The following is a 21,986-nucleotide window of genomic DNA, read 5'->3' as shown; positions in this document are numbered from 1 at the left end:
ACCCCGCTCCATTTTGTGGATGGGGGTGTAAGTATTTACCGGAGAAGGAAAAGGAAAAAAAAAAAAAAAAAAACCCCAAAAACAGAAAAAGAGGAAAAACCTACAAGTTTGTGGGTGATGGAGGGAAAAAACGACCTTCCCCGCCCGAGCAGCCTCCGGGTGCCGCGGGTTCGAGGCTGCCCCGGGAGAGGGAGGGGACCCCGGGAGCGGGGGGGGACCCCGGCGGCGCTGCGGGCGGCCGCGGGGAGCGGAGCGGGGCGGGCGGCGGGGCTTCCCGGAACGGGGCGGCGGGAGGCGCTGACACGTGGCCGCGGCCCGGCGGGGGGGAGGGAGCCGGCGGCCGCCGCGATGTGAAGCCGGCGGAGGCGGAAGGCGCTGCCCGCATGGCCGCGGGTGGCGGCGGCAGGAATGCGCCGCTGTGCAGCGCCGAGCACGGCCCCCGCGCCGCGCAGCACGACGGCATGGGGCGGGATGGCGGCGGGGACCCGTACTGGTCCAGGTAAGGCTGGACCCGCTCCCGGGAAAGGCTCTCCCCCGGGACACCCACCCCCCCCCCCCCCGCTTTCCCCGGCCGGTCCCCATCCCGGCCCCGGGACCCCCCCACAGCCTGGGCAGGCGCCGCCGGAGGCCCCCCCTCCGCCGCCTGCTGGAAAAGACGCAGCTCCGGGATGGAGGGGGTCAGGCAGCCCCGACCGCTCCCGGGCGAGGCGGTTTCGGGCGGCGCCGGGCGCTCCCCGCCGGCCCCAGACCCTGCTCCCGCCGGCCCCGATGCTGCCCCCGGGGGCGCGGGAGGCCGGTACCGGGGACACGGTCCCGCCGCCCCGGGAAATCCCCGCCGTGTCACTCCGCCGGCCTCCGGCAGAGACGGTAGGGGAGAGGGGGAAGATGCGGGATTACTGTGAAACACGGGCAAAAAAAGTCTGTGGAGCTTATTTCTGGCCTGGAGTCAGTGATTTAAACATGCCGTTGAAAGCACTGTGAGGTTCTTATCGCAACATTCCAGCAAGGATGTCTGCACTGGTGATAGTCATTAATTAAGATGAAGTCCGGGATAGTAGCTGGGCAGCAGCTAGACAGCACAAACTGTCTTCAAGTAAAGTAATTAAAATACTTAAAAACACGATTAAGCCCAATCTGCCCATTTTTGGCAGCGGGGGCATAGGGAAGCGCAGGGCGCTCTGGCGTTTGGAGCAGAGGCTACGAGCCGGGGGCCGAGCTGGGATGCCTGGGGCAGCGCTGCGCCTCTGCCGCCCTGGGAAAGTCATCCGGCGCCTCCGGATCTGCCGCTTCTCCCATCAGAGGCAGGGGGAGACGACGATTCAGAAGTGCCGTGTGGCAGCTGGAAATGATGGTCAGAGGCTTTTTCCAAACTGGGAGCCCCCGGACTCCACTCTGTTGCTTCCACGCTTCTGAAACGTCGTTCAGTTTAACGCTGCCACGAGAGGAACTAACGCCCGGCTGCCATTGCGGTGCCCTGCCCCGTGGGCTCCCCATCGCCTTCGGGGCCGCTGTGACCCCGTGGCGAGCTCGCCCCGGCAGGAGAGCGGATGGGCAGCCACGGGGACAGGTGACATTGATGCCAACGCACAGGAACGTGTGGCCAAAGGGAGGAATTCTCCCTCCCAGCAGCAATTAGCCGCTGGATACATTAAGGTTTATCATGAATTGCTTCCTGCAGTGGCATCAGGCCAATAGCTGGCTTTAAACTGCTGTCCCAAGGGAGACTTTTCCTGCAGTCAGGGACCTGGAAGTCTAATCAAACCCAGACTTATCTCAAGCGTAAAGGGGGTAGGTCTCAAAAGCAGACCTTTGGCACTAGGGTTGCTTAAAATTTGAAGATTCTTTTCCCCAAAAGTGCTTAGGAAAGTTCCTTCCCTCTGTCTCCCCCTTTATAACTTTTCCCTAAGTCTTTGTGAAATGGGAGCAGTGGGAGAGGAAGATCCCTGCACCAAATTTTCATTTAGATGTTTTTCCTCTAGAGAAAATGAAATACATTTGGCCAGAATGAACCCTCCAGTTTCCCAACACTCTTTGAAAAATGGAAACCATCGATAACACTTTCCAAAACAAAAGTGATGATTAATTTATCAAGACTGACATATTTGGAAGCGATTCTGACCATCTTAAGTGTTCCTAGTAATTGAAAGAATCCAGTTAATGTGAAGGAGCAGCAGGATGACTGTAACTCCCATCAGACCGTTACCCGTATCGCCGTAATTCACAGAAGCAGCGATCGCCTCCCTCTTGTTTGGCATGGCCGCAGCCCTTGTTTGGGGGGGCTTTATGGTCTCAGGTAAAGAGGGCAGGCGGAGGATGGGAATGGGAACAGGGGAGCAGAAAGGGGGAGCGATCCACCAGATCACGCAAGCAGGTTGGTTGAGTTGTATAAAACACCTCATTGGATGGTTTAAAGGCAATTTGGTGGACAGTTTTTGAACAGCATATGCAAATCAACAGCTCTCACCATTTCCGAGTAATCAGTTATTGCCATGGAGGCAAGGTTTTATCAAGTGGGGGAAGTGACACGGGTTCTCCTTTCATGCTCCAACAAAAGACATGCCAGGCAGCCTTCCAAGATCTGTCTGCACCGTCAGTGCAAGGAGAGATAAACGCTTATCTTGGCAGGTTTATTTTTCCATCTTTGTTCATGCTGCTTCTTCTTTTGTCCTCCCTTTTTTTCAGCTGGCTTTTCCTTCCTCTTCCACTGTTCTTGCCCTGTGTTTTACCCTGCCTCTCTGGCTGCCTTCCCCAAACTTTTCTGCAGGTTTCCAGTGGCTCCGTTATCACTCATCTCCTCTTCCAAGAACAACACTCAGGGATTTCTGTTTCGGGCTTGAAAAAGCCCTCGCGTTTATGTAGCGCTTCTGGACATTCAGATAGCACTTTTTAACGGAGACCTTAACTTGCCAAAGCAGGACTCCTCAGGCGGTAGATGTGTTTTACCATCTCTGGTTTAACTGGGGGAAGGCCAAAGGGCTGAGAAGAGAAACCTGTTGCTGAAGGTTGCACACAAAGCCACACGGGCTGATCCCACGGTAGGCATGGGGATCCCATTTTGGATGGTGCCTCCAAGGAGAGAAATACAACATGGAAAAGTCAGTGTGTCCTGGGAAGGAAATGACTCCTGAAACCACTCTGCATCTCCCAGCCTCTGGCTACACCTGAAGACAAGGGATTATTATAGCGGTTTCTTTAAACTCCAGAGATAAAAGGAGTTGTACCATCAGCCACAAGCTGGTCGCCAGTCGCCTGATCGCATTCTTTGCCCGGAGCCAGCGGTCACATTGTTTTTCTGAGTTCTATGCCCTGATCTTTTGTCAACACAACATTGTAGCTTTTGTTGCAATTTTTTTGTGGTTGGGTGTTTTTTTTATTGTACAAGTTCCTCACCCTGGTTTTAACCATGCCCTTACTGAGAGCTTTTTTCACATGGGAAGCATAAGCAAGCCACACGTTTCATTCCTGGCCGATCCACGTATGCCCTTAGATCAGCATGCAAAGCACGCGTAAGCTCCACTGTTGTGTTTTCCCACCACCTGGACTTAACAACTCTTCCCAGCTCATAAGAGCTGCTGAAATCTAATTTCACCTTTGCTTTTGCCGAAAGCAAGAAATGAAGAGAGGAAATAAACCCAGAGCTGCGCTTGCTGAACACCACTTTGTTGCCATCTGCGGCTCTGCGGAGGGAGTTTGTGCATGGGAGGCGGACAGGAAACCAGCAGCTTTCCCAGGAAAAAAAGCCCTGTGTCCTCTGTGCTGCTCTCGTTGGCTGTTAGCTGGTGGGTTGGAAAAAAACCCTCCTCTAAACCCCAAAGTTACTTCTGACAGCGACAAATCATTAGCTTGGAGCCAGTCTGCAGCACGACAAAATCACCTCAATGAGGGGAAAAAAAAATGTCTCTGCCTTGATAAGCATGTTAGATTTTCAAGGGAAGAGAAATTGTTGTTGAGAAAAACAACGAGAGAGAAGTGAGAGGACTGTCAAACCAGGTTAAAAATATCTACCTGGGTATTATCTCCTCACACAGGACTGTCTGCACGACTGCTGTGTTTATACCATGTCAGTCAGGCCATGGTTGTGTTGGAGATGACTGTAAATTAAAGCCATAGGCAGGTAAGCTGGAAAAGAGGTTTTTGAAGGGGGATGCTCCCATGAGGCTGGGAACGGGTCACGGGGAGGAGAACAAACGTCCCCAGGCTGGGGTGCGGCAGGCGAGCAGGCATGGGGGGGCTGCAGGCACCAGCTGCCTGCACTGGGGATGTTCCCCTTGGGGAGGCAGCCCCATGCTGGGCCTGCTGGGAGCCCTTGGTTTGGAGCTGGTGATGCTCCAGCATGGCTGGGAGCCTGGTACCGCCACAGGAGCTCATCCCTACCCTGCTCCGGGCTTCCTGCAGGGACGGGTGGGTGTCCGCTGCTGGCAGCTGGGATGAGCAAGTGGGCTGGGGGTACTGGAAGTGGCTCCAGCTGATGTACCCTCCGTGCACGCCCCACAGAGCTACTTTTAGTCTCTTTTTACAGAAGAGGACTGAGGTAGGGATGCCCTGGGGGTGGGTGGTATGCCCCAACGCCGATACCTGCGCTCACCTTGGCCATAGCGCAGCTCTGATGCAGATAGGGAGCTGCAGCTCCCAGTTCTCCCACTTCCAATTCCAGTTATGGAAAACACCCACAAACCTCAGAGGCAGCTTCTGGCCAAAAGCTGTTGCTGGGATAGACTGTTTGTAGTCTTGCTGTCTAACACAGCTTTCTTACCAACTGAAAATACCTGATGGTCCAGACTCGTGCCTTGAAGGAGGTGCTAAACTGTAATTTAATTGATAGCCTGAACTCCAGCAAGTCCATTTTAACAGTGAGCTGCAGTGTCTGCAAACAGACAGACCTGCAGACTTGGGGGAAGGAGGGAGGCAAGTCAAAAGAAATAAAGTTGAATAAATATTTGCTCTGTGGTATCTACCAGAGAAATTCCTCCAGCAGGAAAACACACTGCAAATAAAGATACCCTATGCTGCTGGCTCTCCTTCCCCTGCAGGATGGCTCAGCTTGGTCTTGCTGCTTTGGGGCTCTCAGGCATCCTTAAAAATCAATCTTAACCACCGTGCCCTAGGCAGGGGACCCGCGTGGTTGGTGGGAGCTGGAATCACTAGATGCTTCAAAGCAAAGCTGTGACCACCCAGTGCCCAGGGCTGTGTTTGGAGGAGGAGAACTGAGGGACATCAGGCAGGGCTGCCCAAATATAGGGCTGCTGCTGTACAAAAAGCCACCCAGGAAGAACAATTAGGGGTCGAGCCAATTATAGTCGGTCTGGGTGGTGGTTGGAGGTTTATGAAATAGGAAGTGTTTTCTAGCTGCATGGCTGCTTCACTGGGTAAAGAGGGTCTCGGTGACATGCAGAAGGGGATGCACCTGCAGTGCCTGTTTCTTGCAAGCAGAAAGGCGTGACAGGTCAGGAGAGCACAAGCTGGGCAGCAGGAGCCGCCGCCACCACGTGGCACCCAATTAAGTCAATAAGGTGGCTCCAGACAAGCTCTGGCGATTCACCTGCTGATGGTTTGGAGGCGGCTGCCCCTCTCGCAGAGGTTTCTGCCCCATGAAGCCGGGGTCGGCCAGGACCAGCACAGGGCTGTGGGGAGATGCTCAGTCTGTCCGCATGGCCGATGAGACAGGCACAGTGACACCGATGACACCAACGGCTGTGACTCCTTAGGTTTAGATGTGCTTTGCCCTGACTCAGTTTGGTTATCTCCAGCACAGATCATCTCTACCTCCCTCATTAGGGAAGCCATTAGATTCAATTTGTTAACACTGGTAAAACTCCAATTTTTAGATGGCTGGTGTAACCTACAAAAACTGTTGTTTGATTTGTTATTATTCCTTAGTTTTTGAAGTTTTAATTTTTCCCCTTTGTGGTAGCTGAAGTTTCTCCTGTAACCTTTGCTGTTGTTGTTTTGCACTGAGCAGAACATTGACTCATCGGCAGCCGCTGTGATAACTATAATTAGAAGGAAATGCATTTACAAAGCTCTTTCCTCTGATGCAAGCACATCATTGTCCTTGCAGAGAAATAATTCTTGCCATGCTTTCAGGTGGGTGTGGGCAGCTGGTGATTACTTTTGACACTCATATATTATTTGAGTGGATTTTCCTCGCTGGATATGCTACCTACAGAGCAAGTGGTAGTCTGAAGCCATCTTTATACTCCCCACTTGTTTTGAGCATTTTCAGCATACATCAGTATGTATGGAAGGAAAAGATATAGGAAACATATAGGAAAAGATTATAAATGTATAGAATGGAGTATAGATGTATAGAATGGAGTAGCAATCAAAGAGAGCTTTGAGACTTTATCATACACCCAGGCACTTATTTAGTGCTTTTGAAAAAGAATAAAAGTCAAGAGAAAATAATTCACTGGAGTTTTGTTGAGCCATCAGCTGGGGAGGAGGTTCGTCAGGAGAACGTCTCTGCTTGGCAATCCCTCCCCGCTGCTGTATCTGAGCTGCACATTGAATGGTGTCTTGCTTTTGCAGGGAGCCACGTGGCACTTTGTGCCCTGCTCTCAGGCAGGTCGGACTTGTTGCCTGGATAGCCCAGCACTGTGTGCCCGGCTGCCTCCCCCCGGCACCCCCAAATCCCCACGTGTGCCCCCAGTGCAGGGACTGGGGACTTGGGTGACTCTGCCTGCATCGTCAGGCTGAGAAAATAGGCTGGGAACTCACAGCATCCCCTCCTGCCCCTCTGTCCTGAAGCCAGAGCTGCTCTGCAGCCTGCTTGTTGCTTTCTGAGTTCAATCCATTAGTACCAAACCAAGCTCCCTCTGCCTGCACCCTCCTCAGACACCAGCATTGCTGCGCATGGGTTTTGCTTTTCGTAGTTGCAAACACCCACCGGAGGGAACAGACCTTGGCAATATTATAAAGAGAAGCAGAGTAAAGACTGGTTGAGCTGCACAGGTCTTTTTCTCTCCATCTTACACCTTGCACAGCTGTGTAGGCTTTAGGGCCAAGGAAGAACAGTCAATCTAATATCCCGTTAAAATGCTGCTGCACTCATCAGAATAACGGCAGGGATAAGAGGCAGAGCTCAGCCCCGCTCCAGACAGTGAGAAAGCTCACAGAGGTCTCCCTTTGCTTTGGGGGAAAAGGCGCAATTTAGAAAACTTGTCTCAGCAGCTAAATAACCGGAGATACCTACACGCATTGCAGGCTGCTGCGTTTTACTTGGTCACCTCAGCTGTTGCAGGTTCAATAGCTCAAATTAATCAGTGCCCGTGCCGCTGTAGATAACAGAAGAGACGATGGCCCCGGATGGGCAACAGCCCATTTCTGCAGGTGCAGAAGCACTGGTTAGGCAGGCGTGGGCAGGTTGCTTATACCCACATGCGTCTGATCCCGGATTTCTTGAGGCACCTCTCTGAGAGCTCTCCATATCATTTTCCACCACCGCTTACCCCACACCAGCCCTCTGCCTCCAATGGGGGATTTATACCCAAAACCACCTGCCTGTATCATCCTGCTGGGGCTGGGCTGACCCGGACACTTGGTGTCTAGGAGCCTTTGGGTTTGCTGTGCTTTGCTGTAGCAAGCTGAATTTGGTGGAGCCGCTGCCGCCAGAGCTGGCTGGGGCAGGTGATTAAAAAATCACCTTTGCTTTTGCAGCAAATTAAGGTATAGTTGCTGCAGATCTTCCTCTTGGCATAAGACCAGGAGGGACTCTGAGAGTGTTTGTCCGCCAGTTCAAGGGGCTGAGGCAGGTCAACCCTTGGTTACTTATTCCTCCAGCAATGATCTGTGAGGTTTTCTAGTTCCTGTGTTATTTTGTACGTTTGTATGCATGCACAGTAAAGATGGTTCCAACTTTCAAAGCACCAACTGAAACGCTTCCAGTTCCTCCTGCCAGAGGTTGGCACTGAGCTGCTTATCTGCCTCGTTGGGAAACAGCAATAAATTCACCTTCAGCGGGCACAGCTGTCTGGTGTGTTTTACTTTTCATTGTTCCTTTGCCTCCCTCCGTGACGGACCATTTGACACATTTATAAATGGTCTTGTGCTGTGTGGGATTAGCCTACATTTATCGTAATTCCAGTACAGAGAAATAAATGCTCATTTCAATATAAAAAGTGACCCAGGCTTTTTCCTGTGCAGAAAGTGGTTATGTTTAGTAGGGTGGAAAGCACAGAGGTTAATGCCCCGGTACAGTGAATTCCCCAGTCATCTCTGGAGCAGAGAGAGTCTGTTTGCTCAGTGCTTTGTGCTCCTGCCTCCGGACATAAAAATAACCATATACAAAAAATATAGCGGGTTTCTCACTAAGCTTTTAACTCCATAATTCACAGGCAAAGAGGGACCCAGACTGATGTTAGGAGTTCACCTACACTTGGGGCCTGAAGTTTGCAGCGAAATGTGGGTCTCTGCTCGAGAAGCACATTGCTGACTTGGAGCAGGAGAAATTGCCTTCCCATTTATTTCCAGCCTGTATCTTCTGCAGGAGAACTTTTCTTGGGGCTGAGTACTCATGTACCAAAAAAATATATTCTGTTAACATATTATTACTCATATTACCTTAAACTTCTTATCAGGCCAGGCTGGATTATCTTGCTCGTCTCTCTGGGCTATTCAGCCCCATCATGTCTTGTCTCTCATAAAGGATTCCTCCATCTCCCTCCTATTTACCAAGGGTAACACACATGCCACTTCCCTTGGGGAATGGGTAGGGATGCCAAATAACAAATGTTTGCCACCAAGACAGTGTGTCTCATGCAAATGCTTCCAACCTCATGCACAGACCTTTCCTTTGTTAGCTTTATCTTTTAAGGAACAATTTCTAAAGCTTTTGTTTGGGGAAAGAAGCAAACAAACCAGGTTTCTCCCCTGCCTTTCCTTCGATTTGCAGTCAACAGTGTCCAAACAGCCTGTTCCACCTTGCAGCCTATGGACAGATATTATTTTGCTGCTGGGGTCAAATAATCTTTGGGATGAAAGTTAGCATCATTTATAACAGTCACCAGAAGTGCTACGCCCTGTGCCAGAACCACTGTGCCTCAGAGGGATTGCGCTGACCTTTGTTTTATCAAGATAGACTGGTTAGGGCTTTCAAGCAAACCAGTCTGACCCGTAAGTCCTCGCTGTGCCTGGATCTACCCGGCAGACCATTCCATCTGCCCTTTCCCCATCTTCCTCTCCATCCTTGCAGGCCTGAGTCCCGCATCTGGATGGTGATGTTGCTGCTGGGGACGTGCCTGCTGTACTGCGCCCGCGTCACCGTGCCCATCTGCGCCGTCGCCCTGAGCACCCACTTCGACTGGGACAAGAAGCAGTCCGGCATAGTGCTCAGCAGCTTCTTCTGGGGCTACTGCTTGACACAGATCATCGGGGGACATATCAGTGATCAGTACTGGAAATTATGTTTTCCTCCACTTGGTCTTTTTAAATGATGCTTAGCTTGGTTTCAACCTCTCAGTTCAAGTCTTGACAGTGGCTGTGGAATTTCCACCCTGGGACAGTGATGGGGTGGGAGGGTGAAGCGTGTCTGTGGGGACCAGCTTTATGGGGCACTGCAGGTTGCTCTGAGAGCAGCTGAGGTCCCTCATCAGTCTCACTCAGGGCCCAGAGCTCTGATTCAGAAAGGACACGTGTAGTTTTGACTGTCCAATTGGATTCCTGGGTTTTGAAATTGCTGCTTTGCTTATGGGGCAGTATCAGCCGAAGGACTTTGCACAGGTAAAATCCCCAGCAAACACAAGGAGTGCCTACACGATCATTACTGCCTCCACAGTTCCTGCACAGCAGCTGCCAGGAGAGATCTGCAGTCATGTTAATGGACACTGAGACCAACTTGGGTTGTTTTTCACCTGGAAATGGTGAAGAGCACTTTTACACCAGCACAATTTTTCTGACAGAGGTTGTTTTTAGCACTGGCTCAGTAATTGGAATAAAAAAAGCAAACCCCCAAGTTTACATGTTAAGCTGATGAAAGAAATAGTGGGTGTAAAGCAGACTTTATTTTAGAAGAGTGATAAATGCTTATGCTCTTTGCATAGTTCATAGCTGCGCCTCACCAGGAGCGTTATTTGTCCGTTAACAAACAGTTTAATCCCAGCAGTGCCAGGCAGCCATTTGGAAGGGTTTAGAGCTGCAACTGATAACGACAAGAAGAGAATATTTCCTTTTTGCAAGGAATACAGCTTTTTTTGGTATTCGATCTGCACAATCTAGCTTAGTTTTCAGTTCAGCACCTCCAGTTTTTCCACCCTATATTCTCATGCAATCTTTTCACAAGCAAGGCCCCATCATGGTTTCCATCATGTTTGGGACCAAGTGCCTCCATTTTATCATATCAATTAAAAACCAACTTCCCCAGCTAGCTTCCGCAGGAAAGATCAGAGTAATCACCTGCTCAAGTTCCTTTCCTCAGCCACCCTATCCTTAGCGAGGAGGGCTTTCCGATGAAATCTTCTGTGAGGAGCACGTGCCTGGAAGGAGTATCCACGCCGTGCACTATGCCATTTAATTATGTTTCTTAATAGTTTGCAAGCAAACGCCTGCAAAAAACCAAATGCTAACAGGCAGAGCTGATGCAAAAGAGCAGATGGAAGAGAAAACACTGTCACTGGTTAAGAAAAGCAGAAGAGTGACAGCAGCTTGGGCTTCCCCTCCATCAGAGACTTGAGAGACTTGAGCGTGTGAGCGCGGTGGTGTCTCTGGGGCTGGCGTGTGCTGGAGCCGGACGGGCAGCGCTGGCGGCCAGGGTCCGTGAGAGCAATCCCGGTGACTGGCCGCTCCTTCCCTGCTCCAGGGGAGCAGGAGGTGGGAAGGGAGGAGGTCAGAGCTGCTCCCCAGAGGGCTAAAGACATTTGTAAGAGAAGAACAGGTTTCACTGAAAGGTTGCTCTCAAAAACAGGCTAAACTGGGAAGAGCACTTGAGTCTTGACTGGGGGGCTTTGCCCTTTTGCCCTCCTGCCCTCCCCTTTTTTTGATAATGTGTTTTCTGTCTCCCAGAATAGGAGGTGAGAGAGTCCTCCTCCTCTCGGCATCAGCCTGGGGGTTCCTCACGGTCCTCACCCCTCTGCTCACCCACGTCACTTCTGCCCATCTCGTTTTTATGGCCTCCTCCAGGTTCCTCATGGGGTTGCTGCAAGGTGAGACCCCTGTCCCGAGCGTGTGTCTGTGTGTCGGTCTGCCCAGGGGCTTCCTTGCAGGGGGGCTCCTGTGCAGTAAATTCAGATGCCAGTCGTGGTTTGCAGTGCGTGAACGCTTCTCCTGTGTGTTTCAGCAACCCTCTGCTTCAAAACTGCCTCCACATCCAGAACTTCCATGGGAAAAAAAAGTGACATTTCTAGAGAAAGTCGCTGACTTCTACAGCGGAATCCCTGTAGAAATATCTCTGCCAGACAAGGGCTGCTGGCTTCTGAAAACATCACTGTTCCTGCTTGATCTTCTGCATTTTAAAACTGTTCCTGTTTGATTTTTCTGCATTTTAAAATGCCTTCAAAGCATTTGGGGAAAATTGGTCCTTTCCAAAACTTTTGGCTAATTTAGGATGATCTTCCTTCCCTCTTGCTGAGCTGCAGCACCGGGGAACCCTTGGGAGAAGTGCATTGGCACTGATGGATTTACAGTAGCAGCGGTGACGACGAAATGGGAGATTTTGGAGAAGGCACAAACAGACCTTTCATGGCGATGGCTTCACTTATTTTATTTTATATCCCTGTTTCGAATTCACCAATGGTCTTGTAGCTTTGTCTCGGTGTTTAGCTCCTGCTGGATCATTTAAATTTGCTTTTGATTTGCTCACGAGGGCACAGGAGCCTGACTGCTCCCTGCCTTGCTCCCGTTGCTTGCAGGGGTGTATTTTCCGTCCCTGGCCAGCCTGCTGTCCCAGAAGGTCCGGGAGAGCGAGCGCGCCTTCACCTACAGCACAGTGGGGACTGGCTCACAGTTTGGGTAAGTTCAAAAGGCTTGGAGCAGCGAGTGACAGTCTCCGGACACCGTATATGATGAAATGCCATCAAATAGTTGGAGGCAAAACTCGCAGCCCAAAGTACATGTGGATTCCTGGGTCCTTGAGGATACCGGCTGCAGCTGAGGAAGCCTCAGGCATTTGCTGTCATGCATGTCAAGGATTTATGCTTTTTTTTTCTTTGCAAGCTAGACTTTGAAGAGTGTTTGCAACATTTAATTACTACGGGAAACAGCCTGATTCAGTAGGAAGAGCAAGGGTCAGCCTGAGACTGGTCACCTGTCCTCTCTGGTAGATGGGGATAATATAACTTCCCCATCTCTGCTAATCTCCATGAGAATTACCTTTCTGAATGGAAGGGTTGCTTGAAAGGTAGATAGAAATATTACTGTGTTTAATCACTTAGTTTTCCAGTGTACTAATTTCTTTTGCTGATTTATACATTCTCTGGGATACTTTCTGCACACCAGCAGCCTCATTTTCTTTCCCTGACGAGCACGTTTCCGTGCGGGGCAGGCGAGCGTGAGGTCCCTTAGCCGTTTCTCCTGAGGATCCCGAGACGCCACACAGGGAACAGGGCAGGTTGCAGAGTCATGGGGTGACCGGGCAGGCGGGCAGTGCCTGCACATGCAGTGACTGATGGCTCTTAAGTGCACTTAGTGACGCACAGCATCCCCCATTGATGCATGCAGTCCCAACGCTCTTAGCCAGACCTGCAAATCCGAGTGTGTCTTCCCTTGCAGGACGCTGGTGATCGGCGGTGCAGGATCTCTCCTCCTGGACTGGTACGGCTGGGAGAGCGTTTTCTACTTCTCTGGTTTGCTCACTTTGCTCTGGGTTTATTGCACCTGCAAGTACCTGCTGAGTGAGAAAGGTAAGTCCAGCGCTTGCATCCCTCAGACTGCCAGCGCTCCTGAGGCTGCGGGACCCAACTGGTACCTCCCAGTGATGTCCTGAAAATCCCCTGTGTTTCCCAGATCATGCCTGGTTTTACACAAAGACCTTTTGTTCAGATGTCTTCTATAACACACACTGTGTCTCACCCAATATGCTAAATCCAGGAATAAGGTTTTGAGCTCTCACAGTGCTGATTTCCTATTTCAAGTCCCATGCTGGATTATATTGCTGTTGAGAACCTGATCTGACTCCTCAGTATCCTTAAGCACCAGTGAAAACACCAAACAGAGCATGATCTTCAAAGTGGATTAAGCTAAAGCAGGGCAAGATACTTATTCCAAACTAAGAGCATCTACACATAGAGCTTTTAAAAACCAGTTAATCCAGAATATCTCTTCCCAAATAACTGTCTGGGAGTAATTCCGCACATGGGCAAACAATTACACCTGGCTACAGCATTGTTAGCGTGAGTGCGGTATGCAGGAGCTCAGCTCATCAGGAGCCTGGTGTGTGCCTGGTGCTGCACAAAATCCAAACCTGGCCCTTGCCCAAAGAGATTTATGTTTAGTTACAACAGGAGATATAACAAACAGGTGACGGTGGCTGCGTGGGGAAGTGTGTGGATGCAGTGGAAAAATTTTGGTCAACGTAACAACTTGTTTTCGTGAGCATCCAATGCTGGTATTGCCAAAAAAGAGTTAGAGATTAAAAGTAGATACATCTATACATAGCAGTCTCCCAGGGCTCCCTCCAGCTGCACAGAAAATTACTGATCAGGTCTTTCCCTTGTATGTTTTCTTCCCTGCAGAACTCATCATCCCCATAGATTATTTAATGAGAGGCCTCTCGATATCCAAGCAGACCAAAGTTCCCTGGAAGCAGCTGTTTAAGAAGGCACCAATATGGTAGGCAGCTGTGGTGGCCTCGAGCATCGGCAGGGCAGGGGAGCACCCTTCTTCCAAGGGCTTTTTCTACTCTCTGTGCTTGTTTCTTCTGCCTATGTGTATTTTGTCCACTTATTCATATATTTGGGAAATATGACCAGGTTTTCTAAACCCTTCCGTATAAATACAGAACTGAAAATGTAAGTTTGACAAAAGGCGGTTTATGTTATGTCCGGAGGAATGTCAGGCTTGAATATTACTGGCAAACCTTCCTCCTCCACAGTCTGTTCCCTGTGTGGGTTGCGTGCTCCTCCGGAGGGGCGTTCTCCACTGGTCTTGTTAGAAATGCTGCTTGTGATGGGCTCCTAAGACGTGCTGCTCAGGGGCTCTGGGCATCACGGGCTGTGTTCTCATTGCTGGCAAAACACCATTTTAACGGCCATGTTTTCTTTGGGATTCTGCATTTGGTACTGAAGCTCATCCAAGCACGTTCCCATGTGCCATTTAAGGACGGGGAGGAGGGCAATGGGGCTGCAAGGCAGGAAGCCCATTCCTGCCTTGAATAAACATGGAGCATCTGCTGATAACAAATCCCTAGGAAACCCCAGACAACACCTCTTGGAGCAGGACAGCTCTTGCAGCACTTGAAGGGCCTGGTGCGAAATGCACTCGCACAATTGCCGCTGCAATTAACCTCGCGGGAACCCAGGGGCTGGCGCAGGCGCCCGCCCGGGCGCTGCGCAGTGGGGGCAGCGAAGGAACGAGCGGTGCTGCGAGCGTCAAGCCAAAAGGAGTAGTTATCTGTGAGAAAACCTCAGGAAGCTATTGTAGCGCCATGAGGGATTTATTTATAGACCAGGAGCTGAAATATTGGGTTGCTCGAGTGCCTGTTTCCCACCCAGTGTGACCTGTCACTGCTGATTATTTCCCCCTGCTGTGTATTTTCAGGGCTGTCATCATCGCTCAGCTTTCTACGGCCAGCACATTTTTCACTCTCCTCTCCTGGCTGCCAACTTTCTTTAAGGAAAGTTTCCCCGAGTCAAAGGTAAGTTGGTTCCGAGACATAGGCATTGCCAGTGTCTGTGCAAATGAGTCATGCTGGGTGCTGGCCAACATGGGTTGGTTAGGGAGGAAGGGATGGCAGAGGGACTTGGTGAGAGCAGGCTGGGAGGCAGGAGGAGGTGGGAGGCTTCCCTGCGGGATTAGGAGTCATTACCCCCCTGCACAGGCACTTGGAGATCCAAGGAAGCATCCTCCCTCTGGGTAGGCAGAGGCTAGTTTCTGCTTGCTTGTTTAGGGATGCTGAAGTGAGGCAGAGCTGGGGCACCTTCCAGGTAGGGAAGAGAGGGTTATATTTGGTTTTTAAACTGCTTTTCTTCTGAGGGAAGGATGGTTTTCAAATGGCACAGAACCCATGACATTATGCTGTTGCAAATGACCACCGAACCATTCGCTCCTGGGTTTTCACGGGGTTTTAAACTACTCCCAACGTGTAGCTCAGACCTGCCTGCGAAAATGATAATTACCATTAATAATGTGTACTTCAAAAATACTATAAAAGCTTCCCTCTGCTCAGCACAAAGGATGTTCCCATTTTTCAGAAACCTAGGCAGACAGCTTGTATTTTGATCTTGTTCTCAGAAACTCAGACAATCTTTTCCGCAATGGCTCTGTTCGGTTTTCATAGTTTCCAGAGCTGCTTACAAATGCCTTTTCATATTACATGTGTAAGGCGCTTTATGGCATACTTGGTATTTATATTAAAATCATGTATTAAACCAGCAAACATATTGTTGTGACAAGATCTGTGCACCTCGAGTAATATGCTTGTGAAGCAGCAATTTACCATCTGTTAAGCATTATATATATCGTGGTGCCTTTATGTAAGGTGCTCTACATAGCGTTCCTGCATCTGATAATCGCTTCATACATTTTAATAAAGTGGGGCCTGGGGATGCTTGATTTTAAAGGATGGACGATAATCCTTAGTGTGGGAAACCTATGTCACCTACTGGTCAAAGTCCCTTTCTGCAGGTGAGCTACCTTCACCGCTGCCTCCAGCCCACCTGGGTGGAGGCGATGGAGGGGTTTGGCTCACGCTGCTCAGGGCGGTGGGCCGTAGGGATGAGACAAGCGTGGCTCGGTGTGTTGGGATTGACTTGCTGAGCAACCGCAGCTGGTGTTAACAGACACCAGAGATATATTACCCCACAAGCCCTATGGGGTAACATTTTCAAAAGGGACCAAGACCCAAAGTTTCAAAGGCACTGAAAGATGCAAATGGACATTAGTACCATTTCCAGGAGCAGCTGAAACAGGATTATTCAAAACCGAGATTATTCAGCCCTCCCGCACACCTGAAGCCAGGTGAGGAGGGATGCCTCCACGGGGTGACGGGCTCTGAGCCCAGGGGGAGATGCGGGGGATGATGGATGGGTAGGTTCAACCAGCTGAGATGAAGCCCAGCCCAACTCACATGGATTTCAGCTCCTTGTGGGATCTGGGCGTAAAACGCCTCTGAGCAGCTGTAATCCAGATGACCAGTAATCATCTGTGATTACAACTGTGGCAAGCTTGCTTAATTGAAAATAGGCCGAAGTATGTTGCTACCCATAATGTTACCTAATCCTGGCATTAGAAAATCCAGCTATGTTCTCCGCTTCACAATAATGCTGCTAATGAGGTTGAAGCTGATGTCGGAAATTTTGCCAGCAGCTTTACTGACGACCCGCAGGGCAGAGTAGAAGCTACAGCTCACTTTCCTGGGCTGTCTGGCTCTCTGCCACATCACCTTGCTGAGCAGCAAACTTTGCCACATTTAATCCCTCTTTCCCAGAGCAGACAGAGCTTTCTGCCTCTCTCCTGGATGCAGGGTCAGCCGGGCAGAAGCAAAGACAACAAACCTGCTGAATGCCACAGCCCTGTAATGTGCCTGCCGCCTTACAGACTTCGGAGTGGTGCAGGGTGTAGCTGAGAGCTTGCTGTGCCAAGTTGGTAGAGATCCTGCAAGAAGTCCTGATCGTTTTTTTTCCTTTCTACAGATGTCACACACTATCAAATATTTGAAAACAAATGCAGCTCTGACAGCAAATCTCTCTTATTTTTGCTCCCTTTCAGGGCTGGGTGTTTAATGTAGTCCCCTGGCTGGTTGCAATTCCAACAAGCTTGTTCAGTGGATTTCTGTCTGATCATTTAATCAACCAGGGTAAGGGCTCGTTTGGCTTTTCCTCAGCTCTTATTTTATGTGATGTGGAAAGAGGATCTGGGTGGGAGGAGGTGGGCTTGTTGGTAGGGAGAAGAAGATCCAGCAAATAAACAACATGAGGTTCTGATATGAAAGCGGGATAAATACGGCAGGGTCCAAATCCCATCTGTGTGTTTGGGGGTCCGTTTGATCTTCATTGCAATATCCACCTGGAGATGAAATCTGGCCATTGAAATCCACTTACCCTGTGGCCTCCTGGCTGGAGAACAAGGAGACCTGGTGAGCTGTGCTTAACTGCAACTCTCCCTTCCTCTTCCAGGGTACAAAACCATCACCATTCGTAAGTTCATGCAGGTAAGAGAGCTGAAGCCACAGGAGTGACACTTGAGCTATCTGCTGAGCTCTGCTTGCATGGCAGATGAGACCTCTTATGGAGCGGGGTTGGTGGTTACAGGTGGAAAGAGGAAAGGGTTTCTAGCTTTGCCACCTTACAGACTTCAGAGTGGTGGTCAGTGCATATGGGAAACGAAATCCGGAGGAAAACCTGACCGAGGAACAGAGCATGGACCAACAGTAATGTTGAGCACAGAGGTTTGTGAGCACTCCGAAGAGGTTTTCTTTCACAGGCAAAGGCCAACCATACGCTGTCACTCCAGATGACCCCTTAGATACTAGGTAATAGCAATACAAGCATGAGCAGAAATAGAAATGCCAGGTGAGAGCACAGCATATCCTCTCTGCTCCGCAGCACCGCATCCCTCTGGACAGACCTCTGACACAGAAAGGCAGGACTCTGGGGAAAAAAAAAAGCTTGAGAAGCACCTGGTACATACGGGCCCATGCCATTGTAAAAGGGAACAGTTTGTCTGTGAAAGGAGTTGCTTTCTTCCTTACAGAAAATGTGCCGTGGTATTTAATTTTCTCTTTCTTCCAGGTCATTGGCTCTGGTGTCTCAAGCATTTTTGCTTTGTGCCTGGGCCAGACCTCCAGTTTTTGCAAAGCTATAGTGTTTGCCTCTGCCTCTGTTGGACTTCAGACCTTTAACCACAGGTAAAAACCATGATAACAACAGTAGCTGTGGCCCTTAGCGCTTATCCTATGCTTGGCATTTTGGGGTCTTAGAGGAGGCTGCCTCTGTCGTGACTGTCAGAGCAAGAACTGGTGTGTGTTGGTCCCTGCGAGGCTGGTGGGGTTTAGTGCCCGCTGGGCTGGAATTGATCCAGCAAACCTCTAGCGTGGGGAAGGGCTTGGCGTACTGGAGGGCACACTGGAGCAGGCAGGTGTCAGGGAGATGAAGCAGAAGGGGGGTGGCATTTTGCCCCCTCTGAATGCTTTGAGTTGAATTCTTTCCTCCTGATACTCTCCTGTGCTGCTTCACTCTCAGCCTCTTTCCTCCTTTCTCCCGACAGTGCCTTTTATTGTCTAGGATCCTTTCCTTTTGTCTGATAAACTAAACTCTGTGTAAATGATGAAAAAGCAGTCGCACTCCATTGAAACAGCCGTTTTCCCCTCTCTGTTTCTCATTAGTGGCATTTCAGTAAACGTACAGGATCTGGCCCCCTCGTGTGCTGGCTTACTGTTCGGTAAGGATTCCTGCGGGGTTTCGGTTGTGCTGGAGGGGCGTGCGTACAGGACGGGGGTCACGGTCGTCAGCATTAAGGTTTACAGGAGTAGCTCTGTGCAACGTCTACTCCGTATTCGCAGCCTCAGCTTCCTTCTGTGATATACCTGCCATTGCTGGGGGCAGGTAACTGCATGAACATGCCTTTCAATCTGCCACATGCTTACCTGCACCAAGGGGTGGGGGTGAGGCTGAGTGTCGGTTGTCCCTGCCGTCGGCAAGGCATTTAGCTGTGCACGCAGACCAGGGCCCGGGCGGGAGCCCAGGTGAAGCCGCTCACCTCTGCAGATGGTGAATACCCAATTTCTTTCTTTTCTTTGCAGGTGTTGGGAATACAGGTGGAGCCCTCCTAGGTAAGGCAGCCTCCTGCAGCTCATCCCTTCCTGCGGAGTGCTCTCCTTGCAGGCGGGCAGGATCTGGCCCCAGAGCCTTTGCATTTCTGTCTCTTCCCTCCTGTCCCAGGTGTCATTTGCGTGTACTTGGCTGGCTACCTGATTGAAACGACTGGCTCCTGGATTTCTGTTTTCAACCTGGTGGCTGCTGTTAACAGCATTGGCCTCTGTGCATTCCTCGTGTTTGGAGAGGCCCAGAGGGTGGACACAGACTCTGACTATATGGACCTCTAGAGACGACTCCAGCAACAGCCGAGGGACAGAAGAGTGTCACATCTGTGTGTCATTGTCGCACAAGTGCCAAAGAATATTTTTTTTTTAGGTGTTTAACAGGAAAAAAAAAGATACTGAGAACAAGTACGTAATGGGTCTGAATGAAACCCATGGGAGAAAAGAAATCTAGAGTTCATTTTTTGCTCAGGGCATGGCTGATGGCCTGTAGAGCCATCCAGCTTAACATCTCCAGTGAGGATATGGCCCGTGTGACTGGTTTGCCCCAGTCTGTGTCTAGCGGACAAATATCTGCGTGGCCAAAGCAGCTTACCTGTCTTACCTCTGAAGGGAGCTGCAGTTTGCATGCTCTGCCCTGGAGCGGTCGCTTGCCGAGGGGAGCTGCTTCGCTGTGCCGGGAACGGGTCCCTCCGCGCTCTGCTGTCCTGCAACTGCAGGGAGGGTGGCTGGCTCTCGGGCTGCCACGCGACACGCGTGGCCTGAACTACATGAAAGGAATCGTCCAAACGAATGTACCTCTGACCTTAACCCTCCCTCGCGTGCCTTCATTTTGCAGTCTGCTCAACAGGTACAAGCCAGGTGTACAAGGGAACGGGTGGTGAGATGAATTCAAGGCTTCCCTTCAGGGGAAGTCTTCTGGCTGGATGTCTACTGCAGACCCAGGGGCATGAGGTTGCATCAATACCGCCTTCATTGTGCTTGAGCTGAGCCAGGAGGATGCAGAGCAGGTCGCTCAAACCAGCTGAGCCCGTCTTAGCTCAAGGGCTCCCTCCTCCCGCCCCCGGTCGCTTTACTCCAGCCCTGAGCCAAGGCAGACCACCTCAAACCAGCGTGAGAGCAGAGGAAAGGTGCAATCACCCGTGGTCAGGCTTAGCTGGGCTGACCTCGCAGTATAGGTGCAGTCGAGGAATCCCCCAGGAGCTGTTTTGCCATGTGCTGTGAATGTATAGGAAGGACAGGTCACGTTCTGTGCTATGGATCTATACTCCCAAATGCTTTCTGCTTGATTTTGACGTGCTCTCAGAGGGGTGCGGGAGACTTTCCAAAGAGCCTGCAACAGGCAGCTCTTCTCCTATGTTGAGAGTAAAGCAAATTTCTGCATTGAGGATCCATAGTACGGATGTGGGCCCCTGCGGTTCCCCGTGCCAGGGGGAGATTCTTGGCTGTACATGCCTCTGAGCCTGAATGTCTTAAGTTATTTATAAATATTTTAAAATTTAAGTACCAAATACTATATTTTGTGTACTTGAGGCCTGATTCTGCATGCTTATTTCGAGTGGTACTCCCACCAAAATGCACAGTATTTCTAGAAGGGATGGATTTACCAACCTACAGTTTCTGGTTTTGTAAGACCTGTTTTAAATGTGACATTTCATATTAAAGCAATTAATTGCTTTTCCTCCCACCCCTTGCTTGCAGCCTGAAGGGATCTCTCTGATTTCTCCAGTGCTTACCAGAAAACTTCAGCTGAGACTTGGGACCAGATTTCCCAGGGGACCTGCCGTGCAGGAGAGCTATAGGTTCAGAGTCATTGTCCTTAAAAAAGAAACCTTATCCCCTGCTTCTGCTTTTGTTTTGGCCAGATTTCTTCTTGGAATATATGTTGGAGCCATGTTAAGTTTCTGAATAGCTGTGTTTAGAGTGAAAATACTGACAGCCTTTTAATTGCAGAGACACTATTGTGTGCCACTAAACTAAGCTGAGCTACTTATTGGGGATATTAAGAGATAAAGATGCAATGGCCTGATGTCTTTGCAAGAGAGTATAGGATCAGCATGGCCTGACTGGGGGCCAGAGAGACAAGAAAGTATTTTTGTCTCCTTCTGTGCTTCTTTCTCTAAAAGGCTGGTTGCTACCACAGGGACAACCCTGTATCTGGGGTGCTGCAGAGCCAGGACACACAAATGCTGCCAGAGTGCCTCTTAAAATCAGTGCGTAAATGGGGAAGGCACAAACAGCAAATGCAAACCAGGCTTGCCAGCGATACCTGAGGCCGTGCAGCCATCTCTGCCAGCCTTGTCCCTCGTCCAGTCCGAGCAGATTGTTTGCACGACTTTTTCTATAGACACATAGAAAAAAAAAAGTGGGTTTTGTTGTTGTTGTTTTTTTTTTTTTAACATCTACCCTGGCTGTTCAGTGTTGCAGGTCAGGAACACAAGGAGTGAATTCTGGTTCTCTTTGCTGGTTGCACAACTTCCTGTGGAAGAGTTGATCTGTTTAAATCACTCCCATTTGAACCAGGCGGCTTGGCCACCCCTTGGCTTTGCGAGCTGGGAAATCTGGAACTGAGATCTGCAAAGGAAAGTCAGCGTTGCTGGCTGTGCCTTCTCTGTAAATCCAGCTACCGCTTTGGTGGGTTGTCCAGATTATCTGTCTCTGTAAACTGGCTAATAAGTTAAATATTTGAAGTACATTTGAGGCTTAGGTTTCATTATATTCGTACCTCGTTGACAAAGCATTGAAACCGCTTTACATGGCTGTAAGATTTAAGCAACCTTGCCAAAACTTGCTGACTGAGAGTTTTTGTTACAGAAGGACCTGAAAAAATAAAGGCAGCAAATCATTTGCACAGTGTTTTATTTTCCTTTGAATGCAGAGGTGCTAATTTGCGTGATCAGTAAGGGACAGACAGAGCTCAAGTATATTTAGTGTGATTAACTCCTTCGGGCTGGTGACAGAGGACGGGGACGTTGTGCTGGGAGAAAATCTGGGCTGGCATAGTTTCACAGCATCCTCGCATGTCCTCGTATGTCGGACTTCCAGCTACATCTTCTCACTTATTTTGGAAAAATGACTAAAA

General features: G+C 50.1%; 1 protein-coding gene across 2 annotated transcripts; it reads left to right on the top strand.

Annotated features, from left to right (window-relative positions):
• The first annotated feature begins 289 nt into the window (after window positions 1-289).
• SLC17A9 (solute carrier family 17 member 9) lies at window positions 290-21,751 on the top strand. Of its 2 annotated transcripts, none has more exons than XM_075108560.1 (13): window positions 290-499; window positions 9,191-9,388; window positions 10,996-11,135; window positions 11,841-11,940; window positions 12,700-12,830; window positions 13,662-13,758; window positions 14,686-14,782; window positions 16,855-16,942; window positions 17,262-17,296; window positions 17,877-17,992; window positions 18,470-18,525; window positions 18,887-18,916; window positions 19,026-21,751. In XM_075108560.1, the coding sequence occupies exons 1-13, from the start codon at window positions 384-386 to the stop codon at window positions 19,187-19,189; spliced, it is 1,368 nt and encodes a 455-aa protein (XP_074964661.1). In that variant the 5' UTR covers window positions 290-383; the 3' UTR covers window positions 19,190-21,751. The 2 variants fall into 2 exon arrangements, with proteins under 2 accessions (XP_074964661.1, XP_074964662.1); XM_075108561.1 differs by lacking the exon at window positions 290-499 and adding an exon at window positions 3,654-4,114.
• The last annotated feature ends 235 nt before the right edge of the window (window positions 21,752-21,986 follow it).

Source organism: Phalacrocorax aristotelis, chromosome 13 (genome assembly GCF_949628215.1).
Source record: "Phalacrocorax aristotelis chromosome 13, bGulAri2.1, whole genome shotgun sequence".
Lineage (NCBI taxonomy): Eukaryota > Metazoa > Chordata > Aves > Suliformes > Phalacrocoracidae > Phalacrocorax > Phalacrocorax aristotelis.
The sequence above is the reverse complement of the archived record's forward strand: the minus strand, read 5'-3'. Positions and strand labels throughout refer to the sequence as shown.